At 37.7% G+C, this 21,132-nt stretch overlaps 1 protein-coding gene across 4 annotated transcripts; it reads left to right on the top strand.

Moving 5' to 3' along the window:
* Positions 1-3,198: 3,198 nt before the first annotated feature.
* On the top strand, positions 3,199-20,076 carry CMKLR2 (chemerin chemokine-like receptor 2). Of its 4 annotated transcripts, XM_085585217.1 has the most exons (5): positions 3,199-3,335; positions 3,849-4,033; positions 6,744-6,888; positions 10,755-11,045; positions 17,329-20,076. In XM_085585217.1, exon 5 carries the CDS (start codon positions 17,345-17,347, stop codon positions 18,389-18,391), a length of 1,047 nt encoding a protein of 348 aa, XP_085441343.1. In that variant the 5' UTR covers positions 3,199-3,335; positions 3,849-4,033; positions 6,744-6,888; positions 10,755-11,045; positions 17,329-17,344; the 3' UTR covers positions 18,392-20,076. The 4 variants fall into 4 exon arrangements, with proteins under 4 accessions (XP_085441343.1, XP_085441342.1, XP_021394544.3 ...); XM_085585216.1 differs by lacking the exon at positions 10,755-11,045; XM_021538869.3 differs by lacking the exons at positions 3,199-3,335; positions 3,849-4,033; positions 6,744-6,888; positions 10,755-11,045 and adding an exon at positions 6,553-6,689.
* The last annotated feature ends 1,056 nt before the right edge of the window (positions 20,077-21,132 follow it).

Raw genomic sequence — 21,132 nt, 5'->3', positions numbered from 1 at the left:
AGAGAAATCCTGGAGTTAAACAAGAAAAATCCTGGGTTTTTTTCCCAAGGACAAGACTTAATTTTAGGCTAATAATGCTGGTATGTAAAAACATCAGCCTTTGAAAAAAGTCTCTTTCTCTTATAGTTTGAAAACACAGATTTTCATAGGAAGATTTTAAAAGGGAGAAAAATAACTTAGACAAAAACCCTTTCATTTGATTTGTGTTTCTTCAGCATTTCACATACTATTACTTTTGATCAGAGTTTAGCCTCTTGCTTTTTCTGATCTGTGTTGTTAGATTGTCTGTGTTTCTAATACTGAAATAATTTGAGTTCAATTTCTGGATTGCACTCAAGTTACATATAATTAGGGTAATTTCCCTTTGCCTAGTCTTTCAACCTGAAATGGAGAAGTGATTGTTCCCTTCTCCACAAGCTTCCCTTCTCTTCTCTTAAAAGAAGGGAGCCTATTTGTCTTGAAAAGACAAGTAGCAACTTAAATATCCTTTACATAAAATGCTACATCCAATCTCATGGATTTAGCATTTTATGTAAAGGATATGGACTACCAATTAATGTAAATTCTATATTGAAGTTCATGCTAAGTTCTGAATTTGGGTCATATAGTCTTCAAAAATAGATTGCAAAGTAAGGAGGATTTAAAATTAACCTTTATGTGTCTTGATAGAGCTTAAGTATCAGAACTAGAATGGTCAAATAAATATTGGGGGATTTAGCTGTCTCTTTGCTTAGACTGATGTCGTATGCCTCATCCCCTGAGCCTACTGCTGACTTATTAGACATGGTGTTAATTTTGCTTTTATTGAAGACCAAGAAAGAATGAAGGTTGACTTATACACTGAGCCCTTAACTAGCAAAGTGTTTTTAAGAGCATGTAATAATTTGTTTTGCCTCTATCACAAGTAGCAAGTTTATAGGGATTTATCAGCTCCCAACCCATTAGAGGCTAAGAACTGGGTAGGATTTAGCAGCAAAACTGTCATCAGAGAGGACAAATGCAGAGCAGTAGACAGAAACTCGTATTGGTTCTCCCCGTCTCACATTCATTTCTATGGATAAATAACTTAAGTCTTTGTGGAGTCAAGGTCATGTGTTCCACAAAACATGTTTGCATCAACTAAACAGAAATGTAGCTGACTATAAAAAGCAACTTTGATAATACAAATGAATATGTATTGAAACCACCAAACCAGGAGCTCTCACAACATCTATAGGTGATTGAGTTTGATTTAAATTTGATTTGCATCAGCTTTGCACTTGGTGGTCAGGAATCATTCCTCATTGCAAGGAACTACTGTCCAATTTAAAACCTTAAATGTTTATAATTCTTAAGGAATGTCAGTGGCTGATTGAGTATTGTAAAGAGTAACCAGCAGACTCTAAAATTCCACATGTGCACAGGTGTTTCTCTTTATTTAGATTTTGAGCGTCAATGGTGCAAAGCAACAACCTTGCTTGATCACATGTGAATCCTGAATAGGCACCCTGACTATTAGCATATATTTTCAGGGAACTGCCCAAATTTTTTATCAACACTCAGTTTTACTCTGTGTCTTTTTCAGGGAAATTGAATTCCTTTTCAGTTTCCCCTCTTCATTTTGTTTGTGTCTAAGACCAGCTGTGACACAGTGATCACAGTAGCCAAGAGCAATAGTCTAGCTGTAGAATAGTGAGGGACAGGAACTGGTGATTGTTTCCTTCATGCAAATATGCTTGCTTTATGCATTGTTATTCATCATAATAGTCTTCAGCAACTTGGCTGTGAATTGTTGATAGCTGACTGCAGAATGTGAAACAGAAGCAGGAGTTTTGCCCATTGTAACATCATAATGTAATCCTGTTTGAACTGTGGATTTGTGGATTTAATACAAAGACATATTATATAAAAGGGGGAAACTCAGTCATTGCACTTTAAATGGAAAATGAGATCTCTGTTTGTTGTAAGCATAGGCGTAAGCAGTTATGCTGGGACTTGCATCCTGAGTAGGTGGAGCAACCTCAGTCCTGAAGAGGTGTGGTTAAAGTTCATCCCTGTGCTTTGGGTTTCTTTGAACCCAGACTGGTGAGGCTTTGGGCAGATTTTGAGACATCTGACTCAATCCAAGGTGCAGTAAATTCTGGCTTCACTCCTCAGACCTGTTTACAGAGGTTACTCTATAGTTCTAGGTAATTCATGTGAGGTGAGAAAGAGCAAGTTGGTTAATCCATACACCAGCACTGAAGATATGAAAATATTTTGTGAAATACGTAGTGAAACAACTAAAGTTTGCATAGCCTTATTTTTGTGTCTCTAATCTCTGTAATCACTCTGAAATAATTTTTCCAAACACTGGCATTCCTTTCCATGGGAGGAGACAGCGCTTTGGCTAAAATGGAAAAATACTGTTGTTGAGTTGGCTAGTTAGCTATTCAATTAATATAATCTTTAGCACTCAATGACATATATCAGAAGTTTGGTTGTCAAGACACACTCTGAAAATTCCATGGATTTCAAGTGTTATCTAAGTGGCAAGTATTATGTCTTCTATTATTGTCACATGAATATAAAACTTGAATACCTGTGGTCTGAAAGTTATATAGAAAATAATTCCTACTTACTTGTGGAAAATGGGAAGAAATGCACATATAGAAGTAAAGTCTATGGAGGAAAAAGGGTATTTCTAATGGTATTTTTTTCCAGGTATCATATAAAAATACATTATATAATAACATATAATACACACATCACATAACTATATACTATAATAAATTATTCTATAATATGCATTATTTCATAGAATTAACACCCTGCTGACTGTGTTTGCAGGAGTTACATGAAGTGCTGCAGCTTGACCTGGTATGTACATGCATTCATATATAGATGTATAGCCAAGCCACATATGCTTGTGTGTTTTGACGTGACTAAAGTAAAGAGGAAAGATTTTGCCTTCTGCAGAATTATTGAATTTCTTCAATGTGTTATACATTAAAATCTTTCAGATCGTTAATGTCAGCATAGAAAGAGGTGTGGACCTGCCTAAATGAGCCAAACCTTCCTTCATCGGGTGATTTATTCAAATGTGTTGCTGGAAAATTTTGTCAGTGTTGCTGACTCTGGTATATAGTGGGTACTTAAGCCACAAGTAAACATTACATTATCCTTTACCTAAAGGATAGGCATGAATAGCCATTAGTTTCACAGGAAGGGAGGAAATTACCCTTTTCCTGATTGTCACGTAGTTAAACGTGGTCTTTCCAGAGTGGATTTTAGTCGAGGAAGTATTCAAACAGTGAGGACAAAGGAACAATGAAGAATTACTTTTCTAAAAAAAAAAGACCTAACTGTAAACAGCAGTAAGTAGTCGCTTTCTTGTGTTGTTCAGCTTAAATTAACCCTGAGAAAAACTAAATATCTTTTGTTTGATCTAATTTGCAAATTCTTGGTTTGTACAGTTTAACTGAATTAAGGAACATTGATGGGATGTTGATTAGTGCTAAGATTATCAGCACATACTAATAGGCAGCTAGATAAGATCCGGTGGTCCCAGCAGTGGGTATAATTGTCAGAGCTATCAGGCAGTTGTTGGCAATCCATTTAAATTAAAAGTTACATTTTTTAAAAGATTGTTTTGTAATTTGTGCTTTACTGGTTACTACCTGTAAAGCATTTCTGGAAGTTTTTCCCCTGTATATTTTTTCCATACATCCTGTGTTTTTGTTTTGTTTTATAGAGTTAAAAAGCCCACAAAGAGCCAGAAGTGATTTTAAAATTAACTTGCTTTTCAATAGACCCAGTTTATTTGCTGCTGGACAACCCAATGTCTATTATCTGTATATAAATCCTCTACTTTGTTCTTTTTCCATCAGGTATAAAGTAGTATTTCCCTGATTTGCAAGATCCAGGTGCACTGTATGCTGATGAATGCACGTCCCTTTTCAGAGCTCTCTGGCAAATTGGCTTTGATAACTTACCCAGTTGAAAAAGCACAAATAACACAGCAAAATACAAATATAACTTCCAAATAGAGAAAGAAGACAAGAAAGTAAACAAGGTATTTTTTTTTATTCACTAATTTTCTTTCCAGCTTATAACTTCCACAAAATTATCTGCAAAGATCACACTCAAATGATGTCAGTGGTTAATGGGTTGCAAAAAAGTGTGTATTAAAAAGCCATTTAATTTGTGACTCACCATTCCAGTTTCACTGTGTCTGAGCATAGAAAGAACTAAAACAATGAAAGATTTCGTGCCTAAGCTTATATTCTTTAGGGGTTTAAGATTTCTACTGTGGATAATCAAAACTATATATTACTAAAACGCTGTAGTTTGATCTAAACAAAAAGCAAGCAGAATGAAGCCCTTGCTGATTGAATGCAATTTTGCTGGTAAAAATCTGTTTTCTTTTTTTTTTTCCTTTTCTCCCATATGTTACTATGCTGGCAATACTGTGCAAGTTGGGTAATTGCTTATCAATCAAAAGTCCTTTTCAATGGAAAATGAGAAAATGTAGGTAGGACAGAGAGGTAAAAAATTATTCTAAATGCAGAATCTGCTATTCTTGAAAAAAAATCTGATTTCCTATGAAATTAGGAATTCATTAATTCATTAATTCTAACTTCCTCTGCAAAGTGACTTTTGGGCCCTTAGCATTTGGTATTTCATATTTGGTTCAGTGATAAGGAAGGGTGAGGAAAACTGCTCCATGGAGTTTAATCCTCCCTTGATTCTGAAGGATGGAAAAGCTGAGGTATCAGCACCAGTATATGTTACAATAGTCACAAACCTGTTTTTAATTTTGTTGAAGGGAACAATGCCTTAGGGACAATTTCTCACTACCCTGAACTGCAAGAATCTTTTGCACTCTCCAGAATGCTCTCTTCACCAGGAAGAGCATTTGGCAAATTGACTGTTTGATGGAGGTTTTGTCTTTTTTTGCTGACCATGTCTGGGGGTTATCTACCTCTTAATTTCCTCTTTTGTCTTGCTGAAATAATACTGAGCAAATCTTTGAATTAACTGCCTTACAATAATCAGATTTGGCAAAATATCTAGAGAGACACAGACTCATGTGCCAATACAGGCAAAAAAAACCCTCAGCAGATCTGCTGTTAAACAGTGCCTGTATTTACCTATCCAAATATTTACAAAATAAGATAATTACTGTGACAAGAGCTTTTATTAGTGAAGATTCACCAATCAGTTACCTAGAGAAAACAGGAAAACTTTAAAATACAAGAAATAAACAGGTGAGATGCTTTCCTCAGGCAACCCCTTCTGTTTGTCCCCATATATTCCTGGGAATCCTGCTCCCCTGTGCTTTCCTTATGATCCAGGGGCTCTGTGCATAATCCCCATCCTCCTTTCAGGGAATTAGAGGCTGTCCCACTCATGTACAATGTACATTTAAAACTTCATTATACATGTGTAACTTTCAGTGTTTAAAGTTATATTGGCAGAACAAGAAGAACTGTCATGGAGGAAAGACAAAGAAGACTAATTTTGCTAGAAGGATTTTTTGGTTCCTGTTAAGAGAATCTGTGGACTATGAACATAAAGAGAGTTGCTTAAGAGCTGATAGCCTTCTTAACCAGATGCTGAAATCCCAGTTTAGCTGATCTCACTAAGCACTTCAGTCTTCTGAGGGTTTTGTTTTGTTTGTTTGGTTGGTTTTGTTGGTTTTTTATTTTTTTTTATGCTTTGTTGGTTTGTTGGAGGTTTTTCTTTCTATTTTTTTAATTTTTCACTGAAATGGATTTGCTATCTGGAAAATTTGACCTTGACTAGAGTCAATTGGTGTTGAACATGTTACATGTTTTACATTAGTGACAGTGGAGTACCACTATTAAATTATTGTTTCCACTGGCAGGGTAGACTGGCAGATGCTTAGCTGATTTTAAATGGTATTATTAGTGTGGTACCATCAGAGTCAGATAAGCTGTGGTAGGTAGATACTAGGGGAATAATATTTCCATTTTACTGACTGAGAAATTGAACGATGTGGAGTTCATGAGGCCCGGCCACAAAATCTCATCAGGCTCTTTAGAGAACTGGGAGTCAGGCCCAGTCACCTAAAATCCAGTTCAAATTCCTGGCCGGTGTTACACTCTGACAGAGTGTCACTAATTAGTGTTTTGAAGATCTTACTTCTCTCTTACACACAAAAGGAGATTAATCTACTAATCCTAAATACCAAATGAATGTATCACACTGTACAGTTACAAAATGATGCTTTCAGTGTGACTTTTTAAACATCTTTCAGCTCATTCAACATTATTTTCTATAAACCAGAATGCTTACAAAGAAATACTGTTCAACCTCTTCTCTGCAGAACAAAAAGCAGCCCACAACTGTAAGGTCTCTTTCCATTCATCAGCCACCACATCTGTTGCTTGCTTGGACACTGACCAAAATGATTCATTCAAATGTCTAACATTTATTTTTGGTGAAATACTGGGATTATACAGCGTGGCAATATTTCAAAAATGGGTCTAGAAAACCAAGGGAAGCTGGAAACAACTTCCTCAGCTGAAAACAAACACGGCGTTATATCATTCTGCAGCTTTATTAGAAGGAAGGCAGTGGCCAAGTGAAGCAGCTGGAATCACACTGAAGTGACTCTGAACTCTGCAGATCATTTCATTCTTCCTTCTGCTGCAGAGCTCAGATCCCTGATTTACAGTGTCTTTTGTTTCAAAGAACTAAGTAAGGTAGGTCAAACTCTCTTATATTTAAGATCTTTCTCTCTCTTCCCCTCTAAATAGTGAGACTCTACAATTGCAACAGCACTTGCAGGCAAATGTTGTAAGGTGGTATAGCACATACTGGCTAAAAGAGCTTCTTGGAAGGAAGAATGTGATACTCATTTACTTCAAAGATTACTTTGAACCACCCCAGCATCAAGAAAAGGTATGAAAATGTGCATGAATTTTTAATTGCTTTTGAATATATTAATACACACTTCGAGGAGTTTTACCCTGTCAGCAAATGTAAGTGACCCTGACTTAAATCTCTCTCTCCCCTCTGTGTCCTCTAGTATGTCGGATTTAATTTTTTTATTTGCTCAGGGATAGTGTGTCTTCTATAGCTATAGCAATTTCCTATATAATTAGTTAAAAATACATCAGTTCTGATCTGAACAGTTTCTAGAACAGAAACTGGAAATCATTTCAACTTAAATAGCAGATTAACAGAATAGTTCTGAAGAATTGCAGTTCCTCAGAATTAAGTAAGGCTTCTGTGATCTCAGCTGGAAAGTGTGTGTGTTTTCCCTAACCATTGTGGAATAAGGTAGGATATGGATCTAGCTTTCAGTATTGGAAGTGACAATAAGATTTGAAGCCTTGTATGCTACCACACAATGAGACAGGAATAGGTTCCATCTGCTATTCACACTTAGTGATAACAGTGTCATTGTCACCTGTTGCCTTTCTAGATGTGATCTTGCAAGCCAAACAATATCCCAGACCTGTTTTTTGTGGACTTAGAAAACATGAATACATTGAACATTGTGAATTAAAACACATTTGATTTCTAGGTGAATAAAATCGTATCACTGAATTATATAAAATGCTTATTAAGTCATAGCTAAGGAGAAGAGAGGGACTAAGAGTATGTCAAGGTAAAGTAGATTGTTAGAGCAGATTTGTAGAAACTGATTTCAGGATTAATTTATGATAGGATAGCTTACTTTCACTATCATAATGTTATTGTTCTGCCTCAGAATTGGAAAATGCAAATATTTTGATAACCCAATATAAATTTGTTTGATGTCACTGCAACTCCTGGCCAAATTTAAAGCATTATCAGCAACTTATGCCAGGCAGACAGGATGGAGGTCCTATCAACTTTACTTCAATCCTAGGGATTTTTTATGTGCCATAAGTGAGTACACTTCTGTTCAATTGAGAATCTCTTTGATTGTGGCACAGTGCAAGTTATTTGACTCTGAAGGATGAATGTATGGTTTGGATTTTCTAATTGCCTTTGTGGAAAAGTCAGGGAAGCTCTGTCTAATGATTCCTAGGCAGGATCTGATTACAGATTTTTACTGCATGGGTGAGGGCAGAGGAAAAGTGTTGTACAAGACATAGAAATTGCATTATTTTGATCATTGTATGTTCTTTCTTTTCATTTTAAGACTTTCTTTTTCTGCTGACAACCAAATGAGCAACTTCCGAAATACCTTAATTTTTGTTTATTTCTGATAGATTGATTCAAGAGGAAAACTTATATCTGTTTCCAAATAAAGACAGTTGCCTTAAAGAATTTTCTTCTCCTTGTGTTTTTCAACAGAGAGTTGAAGTTTTTGATCTGTTATTCAATATTAATTTTGCATTAATAATTCTGCTATTCCAAGCACTAAGCAGCAGCTAGGTTTCCAGGAGATTGTAATCTATTGAATGGTCTTATTATTTGCTTATTTATTTATTTAGTCTTATGGAATGTGCCAGCAGTTCAGCTGTCTCTCTTACTGTGGTGGCTGGTTGTCTGGCTAATTTGCACTCATTATTTCTGATAATGGTTTAATTTGTGTTCATTCAGTCTGAAGCTAGCAGTTTCACCACAGTGCTGGGCTCTGTTGTGGCTGGCTTTGCACAAGAGAGCTGACTGTGAGGAGCAGGTCCTTGTGGTCTCTTAGCAGAGGAAAGGGATTGCTATGACTGGGGTAGGCAGTGTCCCAGAGACATTGCTTCTAGAGGGGAGATGCCATTATGTGGAGATGAACTCTCACAATTGCTTTTACTTTTACAGTGTGCTTGGGGCTCCTGAGACAAAAAGAAAAAGTTATGTGTCCTCAAAGATAGCATACAGTATTTCCAGGGAGCTCAGCTACTTCTGTACTCTTTGTATCTTCAGTATGTTCCAGGGGCTGAGGGCCTTCAAGCAGGAGCAAAAATCCACATATTAGTCTATGGTTGCTTTCTGCTGGCTTGTTGCTCCTACTTCTCTTCCCCTACCCAGGCTTTCTTGTCCCTTTTTGATACTTCCTGAAGGATGTATTTCAAGAATCAAAAGTCACAAGGATGAAGAACTTTTCGCTCTATCCACTGAAGATATTTGCCTCTTTATTCATTTGGCAAGTAATTCTGCTCCTAACTGTTCCTTCAAATTTACTGTTTGGCTTTGGGCAAGATATACCTCTTCCTTTCCCTACTCTTGTATTTGTTTATTCTGTTTAATTATAAACAAAGCAGGAATTGTCTTTCATTATGGGATGTAGTGCCTAGATCCTGTGAGGCTTTGATCTCATGGACTAGGGCCTTTGGGTACTTTCCCAACATAAAATACTTGCTTCTTTTAGCAAGTATGAGCCTGGCACACAAGTTTTATTCCCTTCTGAGATCTTCTAGAGGAGAGAGAGAAAGTGATGTGTAGTAATTCGTGTATAGTCAATGTATTGCCACTCTCTACACTCCCATCTCTTTTTTCTAGTGAAAGAAATTTCCTTTTAATGAGCTTCATCCGCATATCATTATAATGAGGTATTTTGGAGATGTTAAGAACCGTTGCCCATTTAAGAAGCCTGAATAATGTTGTACCATATCTGGCAGAGTCAAGTGAGAAGTGATTTGTAAGGGTAATATGGGAAGCCTGTAAAACCAGTATTTCCAAGCTCCTAATTTAACACCTTAATCACAGGTGCCATATATTCTTATCAGTGCTGGGGAGTGTTCCCAATACCGTGCTAGGCAAATAGATAAATATCCAGTCCTCCTGAAACTGTGTTTAACAACATAAATTTTTCAGTTTTGCAGGAATAAAGCCAGTACTTATTATAGACTTGATCTTATAGTAAAAAAAATAGTTGGCTTCGTATGAGTAGGAAAATTAGAATAACACTGATACAGGAGTAGACACCCTTAATCTACTGTACACAGTGATCCTAGTATATTAACTCTGAGGACATAATAAAGTATTTTATCCAAAACATTCCAGCTGATAAGATGTGTACTAGCAGTATTTTGGAATTGGATGTTCTGATACACCCATGCAAGGGTATGTGTCAAGAGTAATATAAGCATAGCAATATTATGTTTATGCTAGAATAAACTGATAAGTTATATAAATGAGGGGCAGAATAAACCTAGGAAAACAGAGATCAATTTAGAGGGCAGTACACAACCAAGCATACTGTAATAAGGGACTAGGAAACTAATCTGTGAAATTGGATAGGATATAATAAGGCATATTAGAGGAATGAGTTGTGGATCTCTGGGGTTATTTCTTAACTCTTCTTTTTAAAAGGACTGTAAATATAGCAGATTGTAACCTATTTTTTATCTGTTATTCAATATGATATTTGGTATCTTGCTGGAGAGAGTGTTACTTTGAATTTTTTCTGCACTGACATGTTGTTACCCTGCAATGCCTTTTGAATGGCTGTGTCTAACATATGTTTAATTGGTCTTAATTAGTCTGTGGAGTCAACTGCAGAAAAAAATCTCTGCATTTACTCTGCATCCTCTCACTTGACTATTTTTTGGTTGGAGGGAGTTGTGGTTAAAGCATGTGTTTTTTGAAACGGTACAACCATTTGAAAAACATGCTCAGAGCTGCATGATCATGTAATGATCACATGAATGCTAGTCAAAATATTCTTTCATCACAAATACATAAAACAGTTGCAAAGTAAAAATTCCAAGTAATTTTTGCATGAAAATTTTAAAAAGCCATAATTAATTAGAAACGCAAGCATTCATTATCCCATCTGTCCAGTCACTGCAAAGCTGAAGCACTTAAATTTTTTTAATCAGATATCTCTGTTGCTCTAGGTATGTAGTTATTATGGTGGCTTATAGCCAAAGAAAATCCTGCTGGCATTTGAGGAGGAATAGAAAACACGTGAAGCTTCCATGGAACAACACCTGATCAGTTGTTGCCTCCCAGCCAGCAGGATTCACGGTGTGCCTGCTGGGCTCTGCCGCCTGCGAGCTGTGCCTGGCAGCCTGGGGTGTGTCCTGGGACTGCTGAGACTCAGCAGTGGGGATGGCAAGCAAGGGGTGCAAATCCAGGCTGCCTTTCTGTGCAGGGAAAACACACCAGGAGCAGTAAGGGCTGCCCAGGTAAGTGCTGCCTTCCTCCACCACAATGAGCATGATGGCACAGAAGGGAGCCTCCCTTCAGGAAGGGGAAGGGCTCCCAGAGGTGAAGCTGTGGTTTCTTTACTTCACCATGAGAGAAGGGACAGTGCTAAGTTTGAGAAAGGAGGATAGGACTGTGGTTGAGCCACTAGGGACTCTTGATTTAGCACTTGGTTTGATCAGAGACTTCCTGTGGGTCATTGTCAGCATTCTACAGTAAACCAGACTGATGATACTCCTCACTTGAACCTCACTTCAATAAGGGTTATGAATACTGAAGCATTATGACTGGTTATGTAAATACTTTGGCAGTGCTGACACATACAATACATCAGGCAATTTTTAAATCTCAAGTGTCACTGTTTAGTTAAATGTCTGTATTTTTTGTAAGTATATTAGATTTTTTTTCTCTAAAAATGGTGCTACTTTTAAGTGTTTCACAGATATGACCAGTCGTTTTCCTGACTGATGTACGAATTTTGTGGTTACATGATTTGCAGTGGCTACACCAACTCCTTACATTCCAAAAAAATATTAAAATCTATATTCTTACTTTTAGCTGTATTAACAGAAGGGAATAAGAATAGAAACAAGTGCTAACTATGGAGTTATCAGGTGCTCTCCCCTTTGCCAGTGCATATCCTGGGGACATCTGGGTTTCTTTGTAATTTTTGGGAGTGGAAGACTTGGTGCTTGGGATCAGCTTGAAAATAAATCAGTTTTGATGATATGCAGTTGCTGGTTGCAGACATTTATCAGGTCTCTGATTGAGAAAATGGTACACTGCTCAATTGCAGCCATTGTCTGGAAGATATTTTATATTCAGGCCAGAACTACTGTGATACTCTTCGTACTACAGCAGCCTTATTTAGATATAAAGTTCGATTTTCCATTTTCTGTTTAACATTTCTGTGTTGGCAAAACTGCTGGTCTGAAATTGTAGATTTACCAGTATTACCTGAGTCTATGCTATATGAGTTTGTTAATCCTGTAGCACTTATTTTGTGTGAAGTGTTTTCAAGCTATTATCTGGTCAAAGTACTTCAATACCACAGATGAGGTGGTGTGTTATGACTAACAGGGTCATGCTTGGCCTTGCTTGAAGAAAGTTAGTTTTGGCCTAAGTTCTAGGACATGTCTAGTAAATACATTGCAAATACATTTCTAACACTGCATTGCTGAGAGACATAATGGTGAATGATTGTTATTTGCATTCCTTTCTAATCTGCTAGAACAAAGACATCTACATTGTGGCTCAAAAACATTTCCAGTCACATATCACATCTGTTGTGACCTGTTTGTAGTTATTGAATTCAGGATGACATATGAAGTAATTAGGTTACCATATATCTAACCACTGTTAAAAGGATAGTCAAAAGACAATTGTTGGTGTATGTGTGTGTGAAAGAGAAAACAGACACAAGCCTTGGTTCTGCTTTTGTGTATACCATCTTAAAATGCTCCTTACCTAGTAGCTTTGTCTGCAGGGCCAACTTTAGGCTGAATCTGTAGCATAGCTATGATTTATTTTTGTAGTATGAGTGTATCAGGCACCTCCTGCTATAGGAATATTTCTGCATAAGGGCAAGTGCTTGTCCTGGCTTTGTCCTTTTGAGGGAGAAATGTCTATGACAGTCTGTAAATCCACCAGTATTCCTTGTATTCTGTTGTACAAACTTTGTGGTTCTGTGATTTGCAGTGGCTACAGCAACTCCTTACATTCCAAAGAAATATTAAAAACTATGTTCTTACTTTTTCTTTTCAATTTCTTTTCAAATATGTCCTATGTCTTTGTAAATTGCTTGCCAGAAATACATCTGTACCTTTAATGAATTTGCTCAGCCTTCTGAGTTTTGTGCTTTTCAGATAAACTACCAGGTGTATTTCATGCTTATGTTTTTGAAGACTGATAAATTAAAAATTTGTCACCTCAAAAGTTCCAAGAAAAGTTTTCAACTGAATTCAATACCTGGATAAACTTGCTGCCACAATATGACAAGCAGGCTCTAAGTGACCTTTTGTAAAACTAGTTGTTTTCCAGCTTTTGACTCTTGCAAATGACAGACGTTGAAGTGGTGCAATCAAATAAGCTTTCCTTTAGCCACTGATAATACACATGGAATGTGATGTGCTCACAGTTGTTCAAAAAGACATTGATAGGAGGGTTTGTGTAATATCTTCACTCTATGAACTTCAACTGTTGAGACAGCCAACCCTCCAAACCATAATTTTCCTAGTAAGTCAGGACCCATTACTGTGACCTCTGAAACCAATTTAGCTGGCCAAAGGCTCTAACACTGTTTGTCACACTGAAAAAATAGATCTGGGGACTACCACTCAAATATTTGTGTTAACTTTTAACTAACATAGACAATGAATAAATTCTTCCCTTTGACCTTTCTGTAAAATTCAAAAGTAATGAGGCCCAAATGTGAGAGAGAGGTTGTGTGGGCTGAGCCCCAATTTGTGGTCAAGACTGCCAGTGTAATTCAGTTAGGTCCTAACTTATGTGGTGCCCAGGGAACTTTGAACCCCCAAGAGGACTTTACTTCAAGTGAAGTGGATGAAAATTGCAACTTTTTTGTTTATTTTCTTCTATTTTAGACTGAAAGCCCAATGTAATTTAATTCCAAAGCCGTTGCACTGACCTCAGGGCTGAGGTGTGGAGAGGTCAAACGACTTTCCCTGGCCAAACAGGACGCATGTGGCATAGCCATGAATAGGTTCCAAAGTGCTGTCCCATGTCAGAACTCTAAGGCCATTCTTAGTATGACAAGAGCTGTTCTATTTTAGGCAGATCCTATCATTTGTCCAAGTTGTGATTATGGCTTAGCTGTAATAGTGGTAGAGGACACGAACTCTAGGTACTTTTAGTAGAAGGCTGTGAATATGTCAACTGAGATCCAAGTCTGTAATTCCCTGCTGAAGTACAGAGAAAGACTGTTCATGCAACACGTGGTGAACTCTTCCCAGCAGTTCTGTGGCTTTGTATTTTAGAAATATTTCCTGATTGTCTGTATTTCTTGGTAATTCTGCTTTCTGTCCCAAGATCCGAAAGTGCCGAGAGCCATCCTGTTATATTCCTATAACGTCATTTAGAAATTAGCTCTGTTTTACAGAAAAGGACAGGAAATGAAACCTCCTGGTCAACTATTTTCATAATTAAGCAACTGAATCAAGGAGGCTCAGTTTTCAGAGCTGCTTGTAGTTCAGCAAACAGGAATGGACTCGTCAAACAACTGCTGAGCATACACTTTACACAGGGTGTTTACTATTTAAAATAAAAATTTAAAAAAAAGGACAGGATGAAATCTAAACTTGGTTATATTAATCCATATGCAACAGAACGCTGTTCTGTAACCTGTGGCTGCTCCCAAGGCTTATTGGCAGGCCTCTAACCACACTTTCCTGTTTATTGAAAAATGTTTTCCATGCACTGGTTCCCCAGACCGGCAGACACTGAGCCAGTGAACTGCACAAACCTCCCTTACCCTTTCTATCAGTTGCCTTAAAGCCAAGCAGAAACTGCTCTCTGAAAGTATTGTTTTCTCTACTGAGCCTCAGTATGCAAACACATTCATGAGAATTTTTCCAGCTTGGAAAGCAAGCCATTTGTCAAAGATCATACAGGAAATTAGTGACAGAATAAAGAATACAATTAGATTTCTTCACAAGACCTAGACTTGAAATGCAAGACAGTTTTGACTTTGGAAATTTATTAATTTAAGAGTCATGTATTAAGAGATAATGTGTTTCAGGACCACCAAAAAACATCCCAGCTGAATTATGGCTAATGAAAAAAATCTGTGTCCTCATTGATGTAATCCAGTATAACTCCACTGACAATCACCTACTGCTTATCTTTTTCAGGACAGGGCTTAACACCATGAGTCCTGCTCTAGAAGTGCTTCATATATGTCAATGTCAGAAGTAAAAGTTTCTGGGCTTTGCAAATGTAATTGGCAGTCCTTGCTGAGCCTAGCCATAGAGTCTAATTTCAGCATCTGTGCACTGGGAGCAGTGGTAAACAGTGTTCCTTCTGCTTTTTTACTCCCACTGCTATAGAGGACAACCTGCATTGAAGACTAGAGTTAGAGAGGAAGAAAAATATAAGCCTGGAAAAATAATTGCATTCTAAAGGTGTGCTCTTTCACTGGAGTTTTAAATTACAGGAGGCTTGGGAAATATTTGGCATTTATTTGGATATGTGTTTTTTTTTCTGTGATACATAATCTTTAAAATGCTAAATATAAAATTAACGTTGGGCAGTAGGCAAATGTTTATCATTGTCATTATAGTTGGAATTTTTTTTGTTTAGTTGCATAAATTTGATTTGAAGGTACAGTTTTTTGTATAGGCAAACCCACTTAAAAATCCAGTTGTTAACCTGACTGTCCTCTGAAACTGTCCAAATATAATATTCCAGATGTTAATGGTACTGCTCCATGTTTATACTCTTCTCTCAGCAGCTGTTAAGCTGTTTGAAAAAATTACTCAGATGGGTGGTGGTGGTATTTAATGCAGAATCCACCCCCAAGGGGCATGTAATTACATAAATGCAGCCCAATAAGTATCATTTATCAGGACAGCAAACCAAATAACATTCTTTCAGCCTGATGTAAATCACAAATGCTATCACAGCCTCTTGACAGAACAGGCTGTGCTGACTTTTACTACATATTTTTTTAATCAAGAGATATAAAATTACACAACCTTTTTTTCCCTTCCCTGTCTATCCATCTACAAATGAGAAGTCTAATCCTGCTAATGCGTGTGCACATGCGTAGCTTTGCTGATGTGAGTAATCCTTTCAAACTGGGTGAACTACTTTTTGGAGGAAAGGTAAGTACAGGAATATGAGTTTGCAATGTGGTTGTGCAAGCAGCATGCTCTGGAGACCCCTCTCCTTCTGTCCTTAGCATGCTGTAATTAATGGCATTACAGGAATGCAGGACTGAGTTCCAAAAGTGTGGGCTGAATTTTGGTTTAGGAATGGAGACAGCGTTCAGAAATGTAGTGGTAAGATAAATGATAGTGCAGCTAGTAGACTGCTCTCAGGCACAGGTCTTCAGTGCAGCTGAGTCCAGCCAAACTGTTCACCTTCAAATGATGACAGAGTTTTGCAGAATAATTGTTTTGATCATTGCAGAGACTTTTGTCTGACTGCGGCCACCTGTGATGTGCTGCAGCTTTGTCTATACTGCAAACTAAACACTGAAATAATACTGTGAAATAATTTCAGACTGCTTCTCTTTCTGTTGTTCAAACTCTATTTCCTGTCTGTTTTCCCATTAATTTCTTTTTTTCCTCTCAGTTTTGGTTTATATTCCACTTTCCCCTCCCCCTCACCTTTTCTCCCACCCACAGAAAGAATTTCCATGTGAAAAAATCATGTTGTACTTGCAAGTTCCAGAAGCTTTTGCAAGAGAAGAAAACTGATAAAATTCTGTCTTAAAAAAAAAGAACGACACACAAATATTTTAATTTATAGATTTTATTATGTGCTTCTTGTTTATTGGAAGCTTTACTTTCTTTCATCTATGACCTGTTTCTCAGCTCTCTAGTAGAAGAACACCACAGTGTGTATTATCCCTAGAATATGTTCTATATTTCCTTCTCTACATTCTTGCTGTATTAAGGAAGTCCAAGATGTTAAATGGGCCTGAAAAACATCATTTCTTGATACGAAGACGTGCATGAAAGAGATTAATAAACCCATGAACTTTTAGTTGCTGGAGAAATCACTGTCTGTCATTTTGTTAACTATAATTTGAGGCATCGTGGTGGATGAAATTTTATAAAAGATGTCTTCCTGGCATTTTAAGTGATTTTTTTTTTCCTACATAGATGTTTAATGCTCCTCTGATTTTAGACAGATATAATCCATAAAATTTGCTTCACATAGGAACAGAGCAGCAAAGTATGAAATCTGACCAGAAAATATTAGCACAGTCATACTTGAATAAAACTTTGCATCTGGTCTCCTAGAAATTTATCGGTGATACTGTGCTCAGTGATGTCTGTTAAGAAATTAACGTAAAGAAAAACAGTTATTGAAGATTTCAAGTTCTGTTTTGATTTGAACATTTCTTGAAATGCCTGTGACCAAATTTCTTCAGGAGTTTTGACAGATAAAAGGTGATAAATTTGCCAAACTAAGGCAATGTTTTTGGTTTATGATCAAAAACTTGAAAGATTGCAGTTTACTATTTACAGTGCATTAAAACATTTCTCCTTTGACAATTTAATTTCTTTTCTTCCCCAGGAAGCCACTCTGCAAGATGACATATGAAGATTATGAGAGCTACTCTTATTTCTATAATGCATCTGAGGAAGATGAGTCACCCCAGTCCTCCCTCAGCATTGCCCATATTATTTCCCTTTTCTTTTACAGTGTGGCATTTCTGCTGGGAGTGCCAGGTAATGCCATTGTCATCTGGTTTATGGGCTTTAAGTGGGATAAATCTGTTTCCACACTCTGGTTCCTGAATCTGGCCATTGCAGATTTCATTTTTGTTCTCTTCCTGCCCCTCTATATTACATATGTGGCAATGGGTTTCCACTGGCCTTTTGGGAAGTGGCTCTGCAAAATGAACTCATTCATTGCACTACTTAATATGTTTGCTAGTGTTTTCTTCCTGACATTCATCAGCCTTGACCGCTACATCCGCCTTGTCCACCCAGTCTTTTCCTACAAATACAGGACTGTAAAGAACACCCTCCTTCTGAGTGGGGTCATTTGGATGTCAGCTGCAATTATTGGTGGCCCTGCCTTATACTTTAGAGACACAGCTACAGGCCTCAACAATGTCACTGTTTGCTTCAACAACTTCCATGTACACGACAGAGAACTTATTTTGCTGACACATCACATTCTCATTTGGGTGAGGCTTGCATTTGGTTACCTCTTTCCTTTAGTGACCATGGTTATTTGCTACTCATTGCTGATTGTCAAAGTGAAGAGGAGAACTGTATTGACTTCTAGCAGGCTTTTCTGGACCATTACTGCTGTAGTTGTAGCTTTTTTCATCTGCTGGACACCATATCATATATTCAGCATTGTGGAGCTGAATGCTCACCATGATGAAAATTTGCACGACTTACTACAGGATGGCATTCCCCTCTCCACTGGCCTTGGCTTCATCAACAGTTGCCTCAACCCAATCCTCTACGTTCTGATTAGCAAAAAGTTCCAAGCCCAGGTGAAGAGCACGGTGTCTGAGGTGCTGAAGCTGGCGCTGTGGGAGGTGAGCCGCTCGGGGACGGTCAGCGAGCAGCTGTGGAGCTCGGACAGCGCTCCTGCGCACTACTCTGAAACCGCCCAGTGACTCTCGCGGCACCTGCTCTCCCCAAAGGAGCTGACAGGAGATTTGCAAGTCTTCTTGACTTCACATCTGCCAGTCAGATGTGCATGTTTGCATATACAGTTTTCTGTAAACAGCTGGCTTAATTGTGCTTGCTGCTTTAATTTTGAAAGGTTTTTAAGGGACACGTGATTTGGATGTGTGCCCTTGCAATGCACATACAGCCTGAACTGAAAGTTATCAGCATAGGTGGAATGACTCTAACTGGGCTTTTGATAAGGAATGTTGTTGTCATCCTGTTGATTTGCTGTGGTTCCATACCTCATTGATATCAAAAGGACACATAATAAAAATATTCCTCCTTGCCATTGCTGATACCACTCTTAATTGAGGCATTCTCATTCAAGAGGCTGTGGCCATACATCACTGCGTCATGAGTCTCCTGATTGCCTACTACTGCCCCAAGGAGGAACACCCTGGCTACATCCCACCTAAATGAAACTATTAGTGCCACCATTCTGCAGCTGGAGAAGAATCTCAAGATGGAGAACACTCAATTGCTGCCTTCTATTGTCAAAAAAGAAAAATATGGAAATATAACCTGTCTTCTCTGCCTGCTCTTTATCTTACACTCAAAACTAAGACAGGAGACCTTGTGTTTTGGGGTCACTTACTGTATTTTTAGCACCAGCTGGGTGCAAAATTCTGAGCAGATGTTTCATATAAGTATTACGCTCATTCAAAATGTGCAAAGAATTAGTGAAAATATTTCTTGCAACTTCTGTGTCACACTTCTTTTTCTGTTTAAAATGTTATTCCTACAGAGATTTACAACTAATGATTGCTCTTTATTACTCTTTCAAGCAAAGATAAAGAAATAATATAGCATTTTGTTTGCCTTAATGTCAAGCTTAAAAAAATGGGTGGAGTGAATTCATCAGTATTCTGTTACAAGTCTGAAGCCAAATTTGGATTTCTTTTCTAAGTAAGAGGCAAGACAGTTCATCCAGGAAATGGAGTCCACTCCCATAAGAAAGATGAAGTAGTCCTAATTATGCTGTATGCTGTTCCAACTTGTTGCTTCTGCAGAATCACACATACATCAATGCAAATATATATATGCTATGTGGAGTGAACCAATTTCTGATGCAGTACTACTTAATTAAAAAGTTGAATGTGGGACAAAACTCTACTGAAAGTAAAAGTATGGAGCCTTGGGAAAATTTGAACTGTTATTTCCTAGTTATTGGCCTAGTTATTGCCTTTCAGATAATTTACCTAGTTAGTATGGCCTGCCAAAACATTAGTAGCATTAATGCTATAATTAAGTCCTTATGCGTAAATAGATTTGCTTTCCTATAAAATATGTATGAGCACATTGGTAGCTGCACAAATAGAAACAGCCTGACTGTGGTCTGTAACTATTTCTTTGGGCTCTGGTTTCAGAGTCTAAGAGTCAGGCAGGATCAGTGGAATTTTGGAGTATTTCCCTTTGGGTTGAAAAGCTGGTAAGCAGCACTCTTCCTTTGAGTCATTTGCTGCCTGGTACATAGTTGCTCATCGTAATGTTTTGGCACCATGCTGCTGTATGTGCCTAAATTAAACATTTTGCAGTTTTTCTTCACATGTTCCCTGACATCTTTCTAAGAATGATGTACTCTCTTGGCTGTAGCCCAAGTGAAGTAATAAAATATTCTTGTTTCCAAAAAGCATATTCATTTGCTTTTCTTAGCAGCAATGTGTGGTGACTGGATTTTCTTGTAACAGCTCCTTCCCAAAGATTTTGGAAGGTGAAGTCAAGCCCTGGCCTTTCTACCATGGGATTTAAGGTTTATGTCAGCTTTCTTCAGCTGTGTGCACGCACATGTTCCTACATACAGCACAGAGACTGATTTTCAAATGGGGGAGCATATATGTCCCATCTTGGATAAAGGATCAGAAAGTGAAGCAGACAGGAGGAAGACAGGATAGAACTGAATAAGGCCAAAATCAGCCTTGATCTATGGCATTAAGTGGATTTACAATTGTGCAATGTAAGAGCTACCATTCACACCAAGATCAGTTACAGAATTATCTAAATCATGTCTTCAAGAGTAAAGCAAGATAGCTAAACAAAACAGATAATGCTCTAAGTTTCTGTTTCCAAAGAGTCTCCAAAACAATACCAACAATTCTATGCTTCTTGGATGAGGAACACTCATTCGACTCACCACCATGGAAAAAAAAGGGCCAGAAAAAGGAAAGGAATCTGTGTCATCATGCAAAGAGATACTATAGAAATAGCTATTCACACATTTCATAGTGGACAGGATCTAGTTACTTTTATCTTCTTCCAGGACAGTTTGTGTTTCTGAAGGGTTTTATGTAGATTAGTTTTTGTTAAAACTGTTTTCCTAGCATTCCTGTATAGAGCTTACTGAAGTTATGGAATTTTCTACTGATCCCTCTGTTACGGGGGGCATATGGGGCACTTGCCCCTTTTATTCCAGGGTGCTGATTTTTCACAGGCACAATTTCACAGTAATATACCAGCGCATACCCAACACCACCTAAAACCACCTAACACAAATATATGTGGATTGAGCCGAATACTCTTGCCCACATACCCTATTTTTTCACTGGGAACACTGTGATCTCTAGGATTTTTTTGTTTCTTTTGTTTCTGTGCAACTTTCTTTTTAATATCAGGGTAAAAAAAAAAGCTCTGCCAAAACCCAACAAGACATGACGCACAAGAAAGCTCAAGAACCAAAGAGTTTGTGTGT

Source organism: Lonchura striata, chromosome 7, assembly GCF_050655825.1.
Source record: "Lonchura striata isolate lonStrDom1 chromosome 7, ASM5065582v1, whole genome shotgun sequence".
NCBI lineage: Eukaryota > Metazoa > Chordata > Aves > Passeriformes > Estrildidae > Lonchura > Lonchura striata.
Note: the sequence above shows the minus strand (reverse complement) of the source record. Positions and strands in the feature narration are given on the sequence as shown.